The 20,159-nt window shown below is 42.2% G+C and overlaps 3 protein-coding genes across 3 annotated transcripts in view; 1 reads left to right on the plus strand and 2 right to left on the minus strand.

Annotated features, from left to right (window-relative positions):
• The window catches only part of LOC115132286 (bridge-like lipid transfer protein family member 3A), a 61,138-nt gene extending 54,597 nt beyond the window's left edge, over nucleotides 1-6,541 (minus strand). Inside the window, exon 1 of the mRNA XM_029664765.2 lies at nucleotides 6,306-6,541. Within this exon, the coding sequence (XP_029520625.2) occupies nucleotides 6,306-6,349 (44 nt within the window). The 5' untranslated portion in view covers nucleotides 6,350-6,541. The remainder of the gene's footprint in view (nucleotides 1-6,305) is intronic.
• A 126-nt stretch (nucleotides 6,542-6,667) lies between these two features.
• Nucleotides 6,668-9,713, minus strand: LOC115132295 (U1 small nuclear ribonucleoprotein C-like). Its single transcript, XM_029664782.2, has 6 exons — nucleotides 9,611-9,713; nucleotides 8,819-8,861; nucleotides 8,551-8,659; nucleotides 8,313-8,402; nucleotides 7,610-7,720; nucleotides 6,668-7,429 (listed from the first exon to the last, which is right to left on the minus strand). Exons 1-6 carry the CDS (start codon nucleotides 9,616-9,618, stop codon nucleotides 7,317-7,319), a joined length of 474 nt encoding a protein of 157 aa, XP_029520642.1. The 5' UTR covers nucleotides 9,619-9,713; the 3' UTR covers nucleotides 6,668-7,316.
• A 2,546-nt stretch (nucleotides 9,714-12,259) lies between these two features.
• Nucleotides 12,260-19,220, plus strand: LOC115132291 (protein ILRUN-like). Its single transcript, XM_029664777.2, has 6 exons — nucleotides 12,260-12,347; nucleotides 13,052-13,220; nucleotides 14,632-14,786; nucleotides 14,993-15,190; nucleotides 16,537-16,850; nucleotides 16,991-19,220. The coding sequence occupies exons 2-6, from the start codon at nucleotides 13,063-13,065 to the stop codon at nucleotides 17,024-17,026; spliced, it is 861 nt and encodes a 286-aa protein (XP_029520637.1). The 5' UTR covers nucleotides 12,260-12,347; nucleotides 13,052-13,062; the 3' UTR covers nucleotides 17,027-19,220.
• Nucleotides 19,221-20,159: the final 939 nt, after the last annotated feature.

Here is a 20,159-nt window from a genome sequence, read left to right on the forward strand (position 1 = left end):
CATATCACAGTCCAGGATCCTCCTCGATAATTTATTTTGGGAGAGAGTGGTAAGCAGCCTGAAACTCCTGAAACCTATAGCAGTAGCCATTGCACGGATTGAGGGAGACAATGCCATTCTGTCTGATGTTCAGACTGCTTGCAGATGTAAGAGAAGAAATCCATACTGCCCTGCCCACATTGCTGTTGTTCCAAGCAGAGGAAACTGCAGTTCTGAAATACATCAAAACGCATGAAGACTTCTGCTTGAAGCCCATACACGCCGCAACGTACATGTTGGACCCCAAGTTTGCTGGCAAAAGCATCCTGTCTGGTGCAAAGATCAACAAGGCCTATGGTGTCATCACAACCGTGTCTCGCCACCTTGGCCTGGATGAGGGCAAGGTTCTTGGTAGTCTGGTGAAGTACACTTCCATGCAAGGGCTTTGGGATGGAGATGTAATATGGCAGCCGTGCCAACATATCTCATCAGCCACCTGGTGGAAGGGACTTTGTGGGTCTGTGGCTCTTTCCCCTGTTGCCTCCATCATCCTCCAAATCCCACCAACATCAGCCGCCTCAGATTGGAACTAGTCCTTGTTTGGGAACACACACACCAAAGCACACAACAAGCTGACCAATACAAGGGTAGAGAAATTGATGGCCATCTGGGCAAATTTGAGGCTGACAACGAAACATCCTCAACAAGGTTGGAAAGTGACAGTGAAGATGAGGCCTCATGTTCAAGGGGTGGACATTGAGGAGGTCCAGGGAGAAGACATGGAAGCCTGAGAGGAAGACAACCAAAGCTTTAGTTTCTCGACTATCATTTTACAGATGTATATTGAAAACGTTTTTGGGAGATGCGATGGATCATTGGGGATCATTCAATATTCCTTTTCTTTTGTTGTTTAGTAAAATCATCCCATGTGATGAGTCAACTCATTTATTTAAAGTTCAATTCGGAACTAAATGTTTTTTTTTATTGGAAGGATTTAACCCTTTGCAATTTTGCCTACTTATGATAAAGGTTTATGTTTCTGTCTCCATATGATATGGTAAATATATCCAATGCAAAAAACATCTACATTTAAATGGTATTAATATTAATCAAAATCAAATCCAATTTTATTTGTCACATACACATGGTTTGCAGATGTTAATACGAGTGTAGTGAAATGCTTGTGCTTCTAGTTCCGACAATGCAGTAATATCCAACGAGTAATCTAACCTAACAATTTTCACAACAACGACCTTATACACACAGGTGTAAAGGAATGAATAAGAATATGTACATAAAAAAATATATGAATCAGTGATGGTATAGAACGGCATAGGCAAGTGGATGGTATAGAGTACAGTATATACATATGAGATGAGTAATGTAGGGTATGTAAACATTATATGAAGTGGCATTGTTTAAAGTGGCTAGTGATACATTTATTACATCCAATTTTTCCATTATTAAAGTGGCTGGAGTTGAGTCAGTATGTTGGCAGCAGCCACTCAATGTTAGTGATGGCTGTTTAACAGTCTGATGGCCTTGAGATAGAATCTGTTTTTCAGTCTCTCGGACCCCTGCTTTGATGCCCCTGTACTGACCTCGCCTTATGGATGATAGCGGGGTGAACAGGTAGTGGCTCGGGTGGTTGTTGTCCTTGATGATCTTTTCGGCCTTCCTGTGACATCGGGTGGTGTAAGTGTCCTGGAGTGCAGGTAGTTTGCCCCCGGTGATGCGTTGTGCAGACCTCACTACCCTCTGGAAAGCCTTATGGTTATGGGCGGAGCAGTTGCCGTACCAGGCAGTGATACAGCCAGACAGGATGCTCTCGATTGTGCATCTGTAAAAGTTTATGAGTGTTTTGGGTAACAAGCCGAATTTCTTCAGCCTCCTGAGGTTGAAGAGGCGCTGCTGCGCCTTCTTCACCACGCTGTCTGTGTGGGTGGACCATTTCAGTTTGTCCGTGATGTGTACGCCGATGAACTTGAAACTTTCTACCCTCTCTGCTACTGTTCCGTCGATGTGGATAGGGGGGTGCTCCCTCTGCTGTTTCCTGAAGTCCCCGATCATCTCCTTTGTTTTGTTGACGTTGAGTGTGAGGTTATTTTCCTGACACCACACTCCGAGGGCCCTCACTTCCGCCCTGTAAGCCGGCTCGTCGTTGTTGGTAATCAAGCCTACCACTGTAGTGTCGTCTGCAAACTTGATGATTGAGTTGTAGGCGTGCATGGCCATGCAGTCGTGGGTGAACAGGGAGTACAGGAGAGGGCTGAGAACGCACCCTTGTGGGGCACCAGTGTTGAGGATCAGCGGGATGGAGTTGATGTTACCTACCCTCACCACCTGGGGGCGGCCCGTCAGAAAGTTCAGGACCCAGTTGCACAGGGCGGGGTCGAGACCCAGGGTCTCAAGCTTAATGATGAGTTTGGAGGGTACTGTGGTGTTGAATGCTGAGCTGTAGTCAATGAACAGCATTCTCACATAGGTATTCCTCTTGTCCAGATGGGTTAGGGCAGTGTGCAGTGTTGTTGAGATTGCATCGTCTGTGGACCTATTTGGGCGGTAAGCAAATTGGAGTGGGTCTAGGGTGTCAGGTAGGGTGGAGGTGATATGGTCCTTGACTAGTCTCTCAAAGCACTTCATGATGACGGAAGTGAGTGCTACGGGGAGGTAGTCATTTAGCTCAGTTACCTTAGCTTTCTTGGGAACAGGAACAATGGTGGCTCTCTTGAAGCATGTGGGGACTGCAGACTGGGATAAGGATATATTGAATATGTCCGTAAACACATCAGCCAGCTGGTCTGCGCATACTCTGAGGATGCTGCTGGGGATGCAGTCTGGACCTGCAGCCTTGCGAGGGTTGACACTTTTAAATGTTTTGCTCACGTCGGCTGCATTGAAGGAGAGCCCGCAGGTTTTGGTAGCGGGCCGTGTCAGTGGCACTGTAGTGTCCTCAAAGCGAGCAAAGAAGTTGTTTAGTCTGTCTGGGAGCAAGACATCCTGGTCCGCGACGGGGCTGATTTTCCTTTTATAGTCCGTGATTGACTGTAGACCCTGCCACATACCTCTCGTGTCTGAGCCGTTGAATTGCGACTCTACTTTGTCTCTATACTGACGCTTAGCTTGTTTGATTGCCTTGCGGAGGGAATAGCTACACTGTTTGTATTCGGTCATGTTTCCGGTCACCTTGCCCTGATTAAAAGCAGTGGTTTGGTCTTTCAGTTTCCCGCGAATGCTGCCATCAATCCACGGTTTAATAGACGCTGTGTGTACCGATGCACTTACTAATAAACCCGCTCACTATAGGCAGGGAGCAACAAAATGGAGTCGTGGTCAGCTTTTCTGAAAGGAGGGCGGGGGACGGCCTTATATGCGTCGCGGAAGTTAGAATAACAACGATCTAGGGTTTTGCCAGCCCTGGTTGCACAATCGATATGCTGATAGAATTTAGGGAGCCTTGTTTTCAGATTAGCCTTGTTAAAATCCCCAGCTACAATAAATGCAGCCTCAGGATATGTGGTTTTCAGTTTACATAGAGTCAAATTAAGTTTGTTCAGGGCCATCGATGTTTCTGCTTGGGGGGGATATATGTGGCTGTGATTATAATCGAAGAGAATTCTCAAGGTAGATAATGCGGTCGGCATTTGATTGTGAGGAATTCTAAGTCAGGTGAACAGAAGGACTTGAGTTCCTGTAGGTTGCTATGATCACACCACATCTTGTTAATCATAAGGCATACACCCCCACCCTTCTTCTTACCAGAAAGATGCTTGTTTCTGTCGGCGCGATGCGTGAAGAAACCAGCTGGCTGTACCGACTCCGATAGCGTGTCTCGAGTGAGCCATGTTTCCGTGAAACAAAGAACGTTACAGTCTCTGATGTCTCTCTGGAAGGCTAACCTTGTCAAGAGACTGGACATTGGCGAGTAGTATGCTCGGGAGCTGTGTGCGATGTGCCCGTCTACGGAGCCTGACCAGAAGACCACTCCGTCTGCCCCTTCTACGGCGTCGTTGTTTTGGATCACCGGCTGGGATCCGATCCATTGTCCTGGGTGGTGGGCAAAACAGAGGGTCCGCTTTGGGAAAGTCGTATTCCTGGTCATAATGTTGGTGAGTTGACGTTGCTCTTATATCCAATAGTTCCTCCCAACTGTACGTAATAAAACCTAAGATTACCTGGGGTAACAATGTAAGAAATAACACATAAACTAAATACTGCATAGTTTCCTAGGAATGCGAAGTGAGGTGGCCATCTTTGTCGGTGCATATATTTCTGTTAATTCCCATACATTCCTGTTAATTCCAACAAAGTTTTCACCTCTGAATATTCCCCAAAATGTGCAACCCTAGGTAGGATTAAGGCTTAAGAGGGTGTGAACGATGCTGAATGGGTGTAGACAAAGAGCTCTCCAGTAGGTGTACCAAAACATTCAAGGGCCATTTTCTCAAAAGTGGGGTTTCAAGTTTATCAACTTTCAAAGCATAATTACTTTCCCATTGTTCCTCAACTGCAGTGTATGATACACCATTTTCTAGCTCAGTCTCTACCTTCATCCAATGTAAAAAAAAAAACATTTCAAATTTTGCTACATAAGACCAAATCGAGGCGGTCAGCCACATCTCTCATGTAAATGTTGTGGCTACATTCAAATATTAAATAAACAACTTATTTGGGAAATATCCAGTCTGCTCTTTTCTTCATTAGCATTCTGATTTCAAGCTGTATTGGATTTACTTCTGTTAAGACATTGAATACATATTGTTTAGTATATTTAGTATGTTTAGTTCTCTGTGAGAAGGAAGTTCATTTAAAGTTGTGATTTGGTTTATATAGATACAGGGGCACAACTTTCACTGGGGACGTGTCCTCCCCCCACACATTCTGAAATTGTATTTTTGCCCCCCCCCCCCAGTTTTATCATTGGAATGTGATACAAAACGAGGAACGGTGTGCTTTAGGACCATGCCTCCAAGCGGTCGGCTAGGCTGGATTTTAAAAAACGGTATTATAATAATTGTCCCTCCACACTTCTAAAACCAAAGTTGCACCCCTGTGTAGATACAACATTGTGTGATACATGTGATACAAAACGAGACAATGGTGTGCTGTTGGACCATGCGGACGCCTCCAAGCAGTCAGCTCTGATTGGATTAAAAAAACGGTATTATAATAATTGTCCACCCACACTTCTAAAACCAAAGTTGCACCCTGTGTAGATACATTTAAATTATAACACACAGTAACCAAAAAACGGATCTATTTTCCATATTCGGACTGGGTTTGCAGCAAACATTATGTTCGCCACAATTTTCCCAGAATTGTTAGCCAGAAGTTCGTCGCCGCAAATTTGCCACAAAACTAATTTGCATGAGAAAATATGGGCTTGCAGCAAACTGGCCAAAGGTTTGCCAGAAGCCTGTTTGTTTTTTTTTTGGTACGGGGTATCTACACCTAAGAATCGTGACAATATTGTGTTGTGGAGTCCCGGGGATATCCCAGCCCCCACTGATTGATGTTAATTCTATCACATGATGAAATCCTTGTGCGATGTAAAGCCAAGTTAGTCTAACCACTGTAATAAGTGATGACAAATTACACTGGATGAAGGGCTGGCAGCCATTCAGCACCAACTTGGAATGACACCCAGTCGGCATGTGTCCTCACAAGCACCCAGTGTGGTGTGACCAACTACAAGGACCCAGTCTGATTCCGATACTATTTTCTGACTCAAACAAGGAATATTAGTGTAGTACTAGTCGTGAAGTCACCTGAGCTTAATTTCTCTCTAAAGGAGTATTTCCACTTATTCAATTGCTTAGCAAGAATATCAGAGGTTTGACAATTGTTTAAACCCCGTTCAAGAGCTTAGATTGTACCTGTACTGCTGTCAGGTCCTGAAAAGTCTACATAAAAGCAGCGTCTATTAATTGACTGACAGTGTTATGTTCCAAGCAGAGAACTTGAAGGTAAACACAACATGGGTTCCATTCATACTCTTATTTAGTCATACTCCGGAGAAATGGTACCATTATCAATACTGGTTTAATTTATTTACAGTCAGCAATATTGCTTAATTATGCAAGGTAACTGACATTAAGAATCTTCCAATAACTAAAACGTCTGTTGGCATGAATCAATCTGACTTGCACTACTAGCTAGCGAGTTTGCCAGCAGACGTATAAAGCACAAAATACACCGTGGGCTGTTACAAATAATGAAGAGTTATTTGGCCAGCTCTGGTTGACATACCTAGTTATTCGACGTAGCTAGCCAGTCAAAGCAAAGATGGTTAACGTTAGCCGAGCTAGCACGCAAATCTTTCTTACCTGGACAAATGTTTCAATATTTGTTTTTTTATTATTCCTGCCATAGCGGTATTGGGAGAATAAGATCGCTAGCTAAATTGTTTATTTGTAGCTAGCTTATTTGCATCTCTTCACATTCCACGCCCTCTTATCTTCAGTGAAATGCCCAGCTGGCAGCCTTCTCTCATTCATTACGATTGCAGTCGTTTGTCTAAAAGTATTTTTCCCATAAGACATAGCGAGCAAAAACATGCTGCCTTGGGTTTAGGTGCCTGGGTCACAAATATTACATTCTAGCGCCCCCTGCTGAATTTATAAAGAAGAGCTAGGTATACAAATGACAACGGTGTTGTTCAGAGATTAAAACATTAACGACCACAGAGAACTTTGCTTTTCGTTTAATAGACCGTAATACAACAAATTCAAAGCCCATAGTAACGGCTCATAAAATTGTAAAAAAGAAACTGCTGCCGACTCATCTGACTGGTACTGCCAACAAAATAAAATGGGAGACCTTATAATACACCTCTAGGTGAATGATAAAACACATTCAACATTTTCATAACTTCCCGTTTTGTCTTTGGCACTTGCCAAGACACCAAAATAACAATGAGCAGGGAAATGGGAATAAGCAGAGGGAACATTATAAAATCTATAGAATAATAAAAATGAAATCCATACAGGGAAAATGGAAGGTACAGCAAAGGCAAGATAACCAACACAGTATTATAACAAGTGAAGTCCAAGAAACAGTTGTTGAGTGGAGGGATTTGCCAAAAGGTTTGTTCCACAGGCTCAGTAATGCTCCTCACCTTAAAATCTACTTATAAGAAGTTTGGCGCAAAGTTACCAATAATTATACGATGAACTAGCTACATGTGAGCAACTGTGGCACTTGTCAGAGACAAACATTTTATATTTGAGACAACCTTCAATCGATTTCCCTAATCAAACCGATTTTATAAGTGAGAAAATAAGATTTACTGATCATGTGGAACAAACCCATGGTGTGTTTGAGGGAGTCGGGAGAGTTTATCGGTCTGGCCTTGCCATCATTGGCCGCATCATCATTGGGTGACCGGGAGGTCGCATCATGTGATGTCCATGCATCATCTGCATTCGGCCACCCATTGGAGGTCGCATACCTGAGAATGTAGGAAAGAAAGCATTTACAGGTAGTTTCAATCATTTATTTGTTCAGATTATAGTATTTAGTTTTAGATAGTGGTATGTTTCCTCAACAATATTGGCAAACTGAAGCATTGGTAGACTCAAACAAGTGAAGAGTACATATACCACAGTAATAAGAGTTGAGGTTATCCTACCTGGACCACCCATCATTCCAGGTGGAGGTGGTCCCATTCCACCCATCATGGGCATCATTGGAGGACCACCCATCTGGGGTGTTGGTAGCATCCCTGGACGTGGGGGGCCATCTATTGGTGACACATTAACAACAATAACCACCAGGAAACTCAGACCATTAGCAGCAAAATATTCTTATATAAAGTAAATTGGCTGTAAGATTTGCTTTCCAAGAAAATACTTTTGGTTGCGATCTTTGCATCCTAACAAATGTGCACTGAACAAAAATGTGCAACATACAACAATTTCAGAGATTTTACTGAGTTACAGTCCATAAAGAAATCAGTCAATTGAAATCAATTTGGCTCCCCCATTCTGTAGCCAGGCCCTGCCAATCAAAATTAGTTTCCCCCCATGAAAAGGGCTTCATTACAGACAGAAATAATCCACAGCACATGCCTTTTATTGTCCCCAGCACAAGGTGCACCTGTGTAATGACCATGCCGTTTAATCAGCCTCCTGATATGCCACACCTGTCAGGTGGATGGGTTAGCTTGGCAAAGGAGAAATGCTTATTAACAGGGATGTAACCAAATGTGCACAATTTCAGAGATTTTTGTACATGTGGAATATTTCTGGGATCTTTTATTTCAGCCCATGAAACCAACACTTAGATGTTGCGTTTATATTTTTGTTCAGTATACATGACGCTAATGCACTTACTGAGGTTTGGTGGAGGGATCATGGCACCCCCTGGAGGTGGGGCTCCTGGGAATGGTGTTGGGGGCATCTTCCCTTGTTGGAAGGCAGCGGCTAAGAGAAACACATTGACAAAGTTAGAGCTCCTGACAAAGTTAGAGCTCCTGACATATTAGTCATCAGGCCCCTGTTCACCTAGGACGGTATTGACTTAACACATCAAGGTAAAAGACAGGTCAGTCTTTTTTTGTGTGTTACTCACTTGTTTTGTCAATGAGGCTCTGCGCTTGTTCTTCCATCCATTTCTGGTAATAGTCTTTCACATTTTCTTTGTGTTTGCGGCCACTGCAGTGTGTTTTCCTCACAGAGGGCTGCCAAACACAGAACATTCATCAATGTTGACCAATATTCCTTATACATAACAGGGCGATAGAAGATAAGAAAAAAATACTCATCACATTCAGCTTAATGACAGAATCAACCACATGCAATCAGGAAACACTTCCACTAGCAATGTTATGCAGACTTACCGAGTCATGAGTAAGGTAGGTATCACAGTAATCACAATAAAACCTGATGATAAACAGACATATTGAATGGTAGATCAATTTGTGTAGGCAGAACCAGACAGTATAAAAACATCTGCAGCTGAGCAGAAACGTCAGAATAAATGTATTAGCTCCCCATAATAGAACTCAATCACTGGGAACAAAACAGACAAGATATGAATGATGCTATTGCTGATGGTTAACACTTCCTTCCCAGCCAACAGAGAACACAGCCAAAGTCAAATTGGCTAGATGGTCAAATCGTGAAAACAAAAACATTATTTTTAGTCTTAAAGGTTAGGCATAAGGTTAGCAGTGTGGTTATGGATGTGTTAAGGTCAAATTGTAAGAAGAGATCACTCCTGTATCCCGGAACATTGTAAATATGGTAAGTCTGACCCTGTATATAATAGTATAAATACTTTCTCGAGTTCTTATTTCACGTTTTTTTATCTACTTATATTTGTAGTATTATATTGTTATTGGTTACTGAATTGTTGGGTTTAGAGCTTGAAAAAAAACACATTTCACCGTAATTCTGCACGTGACAATTTGAAAACGTGAAATTGTAGAAATGGGCGGGGTTTATGACTTTGAGGCTGTGGTAACTAGTGACGACCCTAACAAAAGGTAGCTGAAATGTCTGAGGCCGGTTTAATAATCTACTATAACTTCGATTCGTTAAATTAGATCTACATGTTCAGTCTTCATTAAGGTCAAATACCTTCAAAAGAGAATAAATACTCTACAGGGAGACAAAATATAAATACTTACTTCGGCATTTTGAGCAGCCTTGCAAACAAGCACTGAGATATATGTTAAAAACGTCCCTTTACCGGAAGCCTAACTAAACGACGACGACTCTTTTCAAGGAAAGAGGTGCGCCATAATGAGTCCTCATAATAACTGCAGCGCCACCACCCCCACTACAGGTGTTGCAAATAATACAAACTATACCAGCAGGGCACTGACTGAATCAGCTATGTTTTATACATTACTGTATTGGCCATTTGGAATTATCTTGTGAAGGCTGCGTGCATTTCTAATAATTCCCTTTCCAGTGCAAAAAATCCTGAAATCTAATAATCTTAGCACATCTACAATATACGCGGGTGCGTTCGTAAATTCACTCTGGCAATCTTCCCGATTTCAGAGGACTCTAGTGTGAGGGTACCAGAGCGCAAAATAATTGATGTATTTACGAACGACCTTGAATCCGGTTGTTATGACACGTGTCAGTAAACATCAGCAAAAAAAAACAGAAATAAATTGGTGCCAGTTACACAGTTAGTCATTAACCCTCAAGTTAACATGAAAACTGTATAACCAGCTCTGATAGGGCAAGTACAATGACCAAGTCTAAATGGGGACCATTGCAGGCTCTCGGAGGATGAAGGGGAATACTATCCTCCTCAGTGAATTTCATGAAAATAAACCTTTACTAAATATATTCACGTCACCAACATTTTTTTTTTTTTGCAATGAAGGTCTACAGTAGCCTTAACAGTACTCTGTAGGGTAGTGTCATAGTGTAGCTAGAGGACAGCTGGCTTCTGTCATACCTTTGCAGATTGAAAACCTGTGGTTTGAATTGGAGACTTGTTTTCCCTCGCTCAACGTTTTTCATTCAACTTTTTCACTCCGGGCGCAGTATCTGGACGTGGTTCGTCAGGACCTCCACCAGCCGAAGCTAAGTAGTAACATTAACATGATGCCTTCTAATGCAGTCGCTGTACTCATAATATACAGGAGAACGATCGCCTTCCGGCGAGTATAGCTGTGCTACAGGCCCAGCTTCAGACGCAAGGGTAATTTAAGTGTAGGAAAGTATGAAACACCGTCTGTGCCACCAGTAAGTACAGATAGTAGTATAAATCCCCTCACACAGTTCCCGCAGCCGGACAACTGGAATGAAATGCTGTAGGAATGCTCCACCGGTGTCGCTCATTCAGCCAACAGAAACTTTCAACAGTTTCTCCCCATTCAGCAGCTTGCTCCTACCTATCTTTCCGAATTTGGTCCTGCCGTACATACCTACACGTACGCTACGGTCACAAGACTGCAGGCCTCCTAATTGTCCGTAGAATTTCTAAGCAAACAGCTGGTGGCAGGGCTTTCTCCAATATAGCTACATTTTTATGGAATGGTCTGCCTACCCATGCGAGAGACGCAGACTCGGTCTCAACCTTTAAGTCTTTACTGAAGACTCATCTCTTCAGTGGGTCATATGATTGAGTGTAGTCTGGCCCAGGAGTGTAAAGGTGAACGGAAAGCCTCTGGAGCAACAAACCACCCTTGCTGTCTCTGCCTGGCCGGTTCCCCTCTCTCCACTGGGATTCTCTGCCTCTAACCCTATTACAGGGGCTGAGTCACTGGCTTACTGGTGCTCTTCCATGCCGTCCCTAGGAGGGGTGCGTTACTTGAGTGGGTTGAGTCGCTGACGTGGTCTTGCTGTCTGGGTTGGTGCCCCCCCTTGGGTTGTGCCGTGGCGGAGATCTTTGTGGGCTATACTCGGCCTTGTCTCAGGATGGTAAGTTGGTGGTTGAAGATATCCCTCTAGTGGTGTGGGGGCTGTGCTTTGGAAAAGTGGGTGGGGTTATATCCTGCCTGTTTGGCCCTGTCCGGGGGTATCATCGGATGGGGCCAGTGTGTCTCCTGACCCCTCCTGTCTCAGCCTCTAGTATTTATGCTGCAGTAGTTTATGTGTCGGGGGTCTAGGGTCAGTCTGTTATATCTGGAGTATTTCTCCTGTCTTATCCGGTGTCCTGTGTCAATTTATGTATGCTCTCTCTAATTCTCTCTTTCTCTCTTTCTTTCTCTCTCTCTCAGAGGACCTGAGCCCTATGACCATGCCTCAGGACTACGTGGCCTGATGACTCATTGCTGTCCCAAGTCCACCTGGCTGTGCTGCTGCTCCAGTTTCAACTGTTCTACCTGCGGCAATGGAACCCTAACCTGTTCACCGGAAGTGCTACCTGTCCCAGACCTGCTGTTTTCAACTCTCTAGAGGCAGCAGGAGCGGTAGAGATACTCTCAATGATTGCCTATGAAAAGCCAAATGAAATTTACTCCTGAGGTGCTGACTTGTTGCACCCTTGGCAACTACTGCGATTATTATTATTTGACCATGTTGGTCATTTATGAACATTTGAACATCTTGGCCATGTTCTGTTATAATCTCCACCCGGCACAGCCAGAAGACGACTGGCCACCCCTCATAGCCTGGTTCTTCTCTAGGTTTCTTCCTAGGTTTTGGCCTTTCTGGGGAGTTTTTCCTAGCCACCGTGCTTCTACACCTGCATTGCTTGCTGTTTGGGGTTTTAGGCTGGGTTTCTGTACAGTACTTTGATATATCAGCTGATGTAAGAAGGGCTATATAAATACATTTGATTTGATCAGAGCTCTTGCAGCGTGAACTGACATGTTGTCCACCCAATCAAAGGATCAGAGAATGAATCTAGTACTGAAAGCATAAACTACAGCTAGCTTGCACTGCAGTGCTTAAAATGTGGTGAGTAGTTGACTTAAAGAGTGAAAGACAATAGTTGAACAGTTGAATTACTTTTTTTTGCCTTTGTTTACTGACACCGGTCATATTCAACGGGTGTTGCATGTTCGTAAATTCATCAGTTATTCTGCGCTCTAGCACACTCAGATTTGAAATCAGAATAAATAGCCAGAGTGAATTTACGAACGCACCCACGTGTTAGAAAGTATTGTATCTCGCAAACTAGATAGCTTGGGTGCTTGACTGCTTTGTGAGGTCAGAACGCTTGCCCTGAGAGCGAAACGATCTGAATTTACGAACAAACAATATGACAACGCTCTAAATTTACGAACGGCCCAGAGCGCACTCCATGGTGGATTTATGAACGCCAACTGTGGCCTAGTTCAAGAAGGTCGGCCTGAGCTAGGCGCTGCGTGGATTCGATTACAAAATACAAGGTGTATGTGTTCACCACATGTTGTTTGATATTAAAGCGATGTACAGATTAAATAATATATTATGTGTACTAAAATAAATAGCGGACAGTCTGAGACCTACTCAGATGTTTTTGTTGGAGATTATCTTGCTACATCGACCATCTTGAACAGGCCATGGGTTGACGTCGTCACATAATTGTCAATGACATGCGCATTTGGGTTGTTGTTGAGTTTGTTATGAGAGGTTGAGGCCTCGGACTAAATTAGGAACGGAACCCTGTCTCTGTCCAGGGAAATCCACGATGGAGGGCATGGATTTGGACCTGGACCCGGAGTTAATGCAAAAATTTAGCTGCATGGGCACTACCGATAAGGACATACTCATAGCCGAGTTTCAGAGAATGCTTGGGTTTCAACTGAACCCCGCTGGATGCGCCTTCTTCTTGGACATGACCAATTGGTGAGTTCGGGGAATTGTGGCCTCTCTGTGATTGCTAATACTAGGATTTTGTTAGTTGCATGACGGATAGTCAGCCAACACGGTTTATTTGTGACTTTCTTTTTTATTTACAATTCAACGAGACAAAACTATATTGTCATGTATATTCTTAATTGTAAAATGTAATTAAATTGGGTTGACATTTGGATTGCATGCTAGCTAATTAGCTACAGCCAGGATAGTCCTTCCTTGGTTGAAAAATCATTGACAGATCTGGGTCTATTTTCTATCATTTTATACAGGGGAACGTGTCAATTACATATCTTTATTTTCCAGTATTCAGTTGTGTTATGGTCAGACTAATTCTAATGTCTGGAGAGGGTCTTGAATTAACTGAGCCTAGTATAATTAGCTAGAGTAATCATAGCTAGCTAACTACAACAGAAGGCTTCAACCAACGAGGTTCGTTTGTCCATTCTGTTTTTCTTTTTCAGCTATGAATTTCTTACCACATGAAAGTGCCCAGTCATTACAAGATCGCTAGTGCTATACGGGATATTTGGGACGTACCTACCCTAAACACTACCCTTAACAATTGTAAATGTAAACTTCAATGGAGTAGGGACATTTCAAGGATCACTGATAGCACGGCCTGCCTCACGACAAGGTTCCAAGACCCTCCTTTAGATCAGGGAACATGCTGCAGCCTGTGTTATGTAACAACTTGGTGCAAATCAAGTTTCATGGGCAACAATGTTACTGGTGGAAGCTTTGCCCCCACACAACTGTGTTCTGCAGTGGAAACGTGTCACAATTAGTTTTTTAATGTAATTAGTTAGTAATTGCACTTACAGAATGAGCTGTCTAAAATTAGAACCGCTGCACACACAGCTATATTATGACAGTTGGTTTGTTGCTGCACATTCAGATTTCTGTAGTGTTGCTCTGACAAACATGCATAATTCAAAAGGTCAATGTCCACTCGGACATCTGGCCAAATTGTATGAGGAAGGAATGTTTGAAAACCCTCTTATGTCAGAGAATTTCCGAAATATTTATAATATTTGGTTTAATTCCTGTTGACCAGCTTGTTAGCAAAGGCCTTTAGGGGTGGTGGCTTAAGTTGGCTTGGCTCCCTGTCATTATATCCGTGTGTCACGGGAGGGGTCCAAGAGGTAATACAAGTTTCACTGCTGAGATTCATATTTGACAAACTGACTTGACTTAAACCAATTTATTCCATAAGGAGCATAGGTCATCCATACATTTTCTCCATGCACTCTGTTTTTGGCCAGTTCAATAAGCAGGCCTTTTGGTAAAAATATGATATTGATTTTTGCTTCTAGTTTCCCCCTCTTTTTAACCTCTGGGGATTGTTGTATTCTACTAGCTGATATCCATTCCTTTCCCTAAATTGTTACGTCTCTTATAGGAACTTACAAGCAGCCATCGGAGCCTACTATGACTTTGAAAGCCCCAACATCAACGCACCATGCATGTCTTTTGTTGGGGATGTGACGATCGGGGAGGGGGAGTCTGTGCCCCCTGACACGCCCTTCACTAAGACGTGGAGGATACAGAACACAGGTTGGTTGTAGTGGAAAAACCCTTTAGGAGCTGCACACAGTCATAGACAGTGTTGACAAGGCCTTACTGTTAGCTTTCAGGCTTTGAAGTTCCATCCTAGTAGTAAACAGCATCCCAAACAAGCTACTGATAGTCACTGGAGCTGGCAATTGAGGTTATTGTTTATTAATTTCATCATGCATGTTTTGTTTATTTGTCTCTTGCAGGAGCAGAGTCTTGGCCCCCTGGGGTATGTCTGAAGTATGTTGGAGGGGACCAGTTTGGTCATGTGAACATGGTGATGGTGCGCTCATTAAACCCCCAGGAGATGGCTGATGTCAGCGTACAGATGCGCAGCCCCCTTTCCCCTGGCATGTACCAGGGCCAGTGGAGGATGTGCACAGCCACCGGACTCTTCTATGGGGGTGAGAAACTTCATTTGGCAACCAGCTTAATGATAAGCACACAACTGTTGTTAACAATTTAAACAATTATAATAATCTGTAAATTAATTTATAATTTAAAACTTTTATACATCCTTTATAAAGTATACTTTAATGTAAAGTGTTACTGCAGTCTAATGTTGAATTCACCAAAGTTAGCGTTTACATCACTTGAATATATTCAAGGTCTAATCAGGGCTCTGAAGTGTGACAAAATATTTTGCTGTGCGACCAGGATAACAATTTTGGGAGCACTGTGCAACTAGGGAAAAAAAAATCCCAGATAATAATTGTTGATAATGATAAGGCTTCGCTGTACTGTTGTTTCCGAGTGCCCCAGAAAAAAAGCATCCTGGTTGCAACATTACTATAGTGAAAACGGCTTGCTGATAGCCTCCAGTGTGTCAGAGTGCACTCTGTGCCGATCGTACGTTGAGTGTATTCAGATTGTTTGTTTGTAAATTCAGAGCATTTAGTTCTCGGAGCATTCAGAGCGCACACTGGACACTGGCCGATGAGTAGGGTTGATCCGAGCATTCTGACCTCACAACGGCAGTCAATGGCCAAATCTAACTGGCTAAAGTTGGCTAGCTTGGAAGCTACTTTCAGACACAAATGAGAGATCACCCCACTCTGACCAATTTACTTGCCATAGCAGAGCTGGTTAGACTTTTCATGTTGTCTAGAGCTTTAGTAACTGTAACTGCTGCTGGCAGCAATTTATTTATAAAAAAAATTTGCCGACGTTTACTGACACCTGTCATATTTAACGTGTGTTGCGCTTTCGTAAATTAATCGGTTATTCTGCACTCAGGCACACTTAATCGAGAGTGCTCTGTAATCGGAGTAGATGGCAAAAGTGATTTAACAAACGTACCCGAGGTCAAAAGATCTGACCCATATTACAGGCGCAACATTTTTTATCTTCCTATTATCCGGGAATGCATTTTACATTCATAAACCATGTTGTGGGCCGTTGTAAAACTACTTGCTCGTTAACCATTTGTTTACACTTTGTTCAGTCATGCTGCTTAATTGGCTAGCTAGATAACATTACCAGTATATCCAAACATTTGGGGGCACAGAAACCTAATATTCCACAAATGACTTTGTAATAATAACAGGGATTTGTATCAACATTTGAGCTTTTATAATAAACGAATGTCTTTACAGTGTTACATATTAGTTTCTAGGGCATAACATGTGCTTTAAAATTAGGTAGAATTCATATAGGCTGTATCTAAATCTTATTTTCTGCTGTTTTAACGTTCAGCGCACCAATTCTACCAATGCAAAATGTGGAGTGTTAATGTCTCTCCCCACTGTAGATGTGATCTGGGTAATCGTCAGCGTGGAGGTGGGAGGCCTCCTTGGCGTGACGCAGCAGATGTCCTCCTTCCAGGCCGAGTTCAACACCCAGCCTGCCCGCAACGTGGAGGGAGACTACAACCCCTTCGCCTCGCCACAGAAACACGCCGGTGCCCACGATAACAGTCACCGTGACGACAGCGGCCTCGAGGACCCCGCGGACGTCTGGGAGGGTGGCCCGGACCGAATGCAGCAAGAGCAAAATGGACTGTCACACAACTCTGTGAATATAGCAACAAACGGGCTCCAAAGCAACCTAGTGACTTACAGTCAGGTAAGGCCTATGTGAAGCAACTGCAAACCTTTTAGGGATACCCTTCATTGTTCAATTATACCATATCTCATCAGTACACAACTTTGTACTTATAAAAAAAATCTATATCCACAAAATGGTCCTTTATCTTTTACCCACAGGGTATTCACGAACCCTATCCTTTTGGGCAGTCTTAAAACATGGGAAACATCGTCACATCCAGGCAGCGCTGTGTTCCTGGATCCACAACATCTATTGTGGGAGGAGGCTTTACTTGTGGCTGGTAGAGTATCCTGAGATTCATACAAACACTTATGCAAAGTTCCCCCTCCACTTTACGCAACACAAACGGAAACCAGAAGACAAAGCTGCTCTGTTCTCCCAGCATACGACTCAACCAACAAGATCCCACATCCAGTGTATGCATGTGTGAATGTTAAGTTAAAAATGAGTGCTACAAATCTTTTTTTAAAGAGATGAGATACAAGTTTTTTTTTTCTGGTCTTTATTTTTAGTTATTTAGTTGTCATGTCCGAATGCTGTTGAGACTACAGTGATGAAAGGAGGAGTGTGTGTTTGCGTCGGAGTGTGCATGTGAGTGGGTATGTGTGTTTGCTTGGTTTATGCAACCTGAAAGAGACAGACTAGGGAGGAAAAGCCATTTATTTTGCGTACTGATCCTCTAGTTCCTAAGCTGACTTTAAAAAAAAAAGTAATCTCTCTTCTTTTCATACTTTTTAAAATCCTAATTTCACAGTGTATACTTTTTAGGGACAGGAGAATAATTCAGCAAATTTAGCAGCCTGATAAGCATGTATTGTTTTGGATGTTTTTCTAGTAACAACAAAGGAAGAACAGCTTATTTACATGCAAATCCCATTTGCTGCAGCTTCACTTTTGATTGTTGGTTGGTTCTGTTACTCTGAAGTTGAGCTACAGTATATCCATCCACTAGAGGGAGGTCTTTATCAAAATTGCAGTTTCCCACTTACCAATTGGTGAAAAAAAAGAAACATTAACTAACATTTACTCAAAGGACCCTCCATGTCAGGATCAATACTTGGAAAGTAGATTATATCACCACACTGTAGGTTCAATTTGTTTTAATAGGGCTTCATCATTTTGTTCTGTGAGATTGCAAAAGTTCACATGTTGCAAAGCAGTGTCGTTTCTTGGTTTTGTCATTTTGAGTTGAATGTATTTACTGAATGTAGAGCTATGTTGTTTTGAAGCATTTTTGTTTTATCTGCCCAAAGATCTTATACATTTGCCTTGAAGACACAGCTTCATTTAAGGTTTTCAGATTTCTAACTCTTTTTGTTCATTATTATTTATTCCAAAGCCCAGGAAAATGAATCTATTCTTGAGAGAAAATTCTGAAATTACAATTACAGTGTCCTCTTGTTCAGACAATGTTAAACTCAACCATTTATTCAAATATACAGGCATTCATTTTGTTAGTCCCTCTAAATACTATATTTTAAAGAATGTTTTAAATTACATGCACTAACTGGCAAATCTCTATGCACTGAGTAGTTTGGCCTCCAGCCCAAACGTGAGATATTTTACTATTGCTCCTTATGATGCCAGTTGTCTTTATGCTTCAGTTTCATGCCTGGGACACTACATGCCTGGTAGGCTACATGCCTGGGACACTACATGCCTGGGACACTACATGCCTGGTAGGCTACATGCCTGGTAGGCTACATGTGTGGTCCTCCTCGGTTTTGTTATCTTTCCATCTGCAACCAGGGATTGACTTTGAAAACCTGGCTTGCAAGATTACATTTTTCAAATATTTACTATTTACTTCATTGCATTGGGGCAGTTGGGCAACAAACGGCAGAAAACTTATTTGCACACAGGGATGATTGACTGTACTTTGTCAATGTGACAGCAGTGTCATTGTCCAGAACCACACCTCCTGTCATAGCTAATCTGCTTATGTTACAGTTTTCCCCTGAAGGCATTTGGTAATATCTTAGATCAATTGCATGTGCTCTTCAAATTTATGAAGCAAGTTAATGACAAATGTTTCTCCTCGTCGTAACAGGTATACACTGCCCATTAATCTCCTTGGTTGTGTCTCAAATTGCCCCCTATTCCCTTTATAGTTTCCTTACTATATAGGGTACCGTTTATGACACACCCCACATTCGTATGTTTTTTGTTTACAGTCGGATGTCACATATTGAGTGATACATTGCTTTTTTTTAGGGGGTATGATAGATTTTTTTTCTGTGAAGTTTTCAGGGGTTAGAATGGTGAATGGATGACTTTTGGAATTCTACAGCAGAACATTTATGAGACAGAGTCAGCAAAGATATGAAAGCATTTTTCCTGTATGTTTGAAAGAACGTTTGTATGATTAAATTATCACTGAAAACAAAATGCTGGGCATTTCTCCGTGGTCTTTATTTTGCACATACTTTAGATATATAGACTCAGTAAATGTTTTTATTTTATTTTAAAGTTAATATTCAGTTTTATGATTTTTAAAAGAACTGGAATGTTAATTTATCTTGCCTTGAGTATTGTTACAGTAATACATTTCTCTCCAGATTAATTTCTTCAACTGATTAGCTTTAATCATGCACTAAAGACGCATAAGGACAAAAAAACATTTATTTACTGTGTATAGGTAGTGGAAATGGATGCCTGTAATATTTACCAAGCAACTTGAGAATGAATAACTTGCATTCATCAACTGTACATTTTCCTCTACTAATGTCAATAAGGTGTCCAAATCAAATGTCCTAAACTCAGGTTATGACGACGGTCACTGGTTTTTGTTTAGGTTCCCACTCCACGATAATGGATTATTTTCCCTGCACCAAATGTAACAGAGCCTCATTCATAAATTAATCCCAGCCATCAGTCACCTTGTGGGTGATTGAATCTCAGGTAGCATTGATCTACATGTTTTTGGCATGGTAAAATTTGACTGAAAAGTCAGCCAATCTTATGAATAGCCAATACATGTCCAATTAGACCAGGATATAAACGTCATTATTGTAAGGTAAAACTGCATAGGTAAAAGGCATGGATAGTGTAGAGCTCTGACTGAAGGGGGATAGCTTCCACATACAGTATGCTGTGTCAAACCCCCAGGGCATAATTGATGGACAGGGTGGGTGGGTGTTTCAACCAAAGTGCTTTTTCAGTTTAAAGAGGTTTTTGGTTACAATCACTAGGTCTGCAGGGGCTAACTTGCCAAAATGCTACGGTTCACTAGTTTCTGTTTATCTGCTGAGCATACAGCCTCAGGGAACGCTGCTCATTTGAATGTTGGCGACCTTGAGCATTATGTAAATATCTTAGAGCTCATCC

The sequence above is a fragment of the Oncorhynchus nerka genome, linkage group LG7, assembly GCF_034236695.1.
Source record: "Oncorhynchus nerka isolate Pitt River linkage group LG7, Oner_Uvic_2.0, whole genome shotgun sequence".
NCBI classification, from domain to species: Eukaryota; Metazoa; Chordata; class Actinopteri; order Salmoniformes; family Salmonidae; genus Oncorhynchus; species Oncorhynchus nerka.

Coding starts and splice junctions, on each gene's coding strand:
- LOC115132295 (XM_029664782.2), bottom strand. Junction 8,660..8,818: donor CCTACCTTACTCATGACTCG/GTAAGTCTGCAT, acceptor TGTGTTTGGCAG/CCCTCTGTGAGGAAAACACA. Junction 7,430..7,609: donor TGGAATGATGGGTGGTCCAG/GTAGGATAACCT, acceptor CTACATTCTCAG/GTATGCGACCTCCAATGGGT.
- LOC115132291 (XM_029664777.2), top strand. CDS start 13,063: ATGGAGGGCATGGATTTGGACCTGGACCCGGAGTTAATGCAAAAATTT. Junction 15,191..16,536: donor CACCGGACTCTTCTATGGGG/GTGAGAAACTTC, acceptor TCCCCACTGTAG/ATGTGATCTGGGTAATCGTC. Junction 16,851..16,990: donor ACCTAGTGACTTACAGTCAG/GTAAGGCCTATG, acceptor TTTTACCCACAG/GGTATTCACGAACCCTATCC.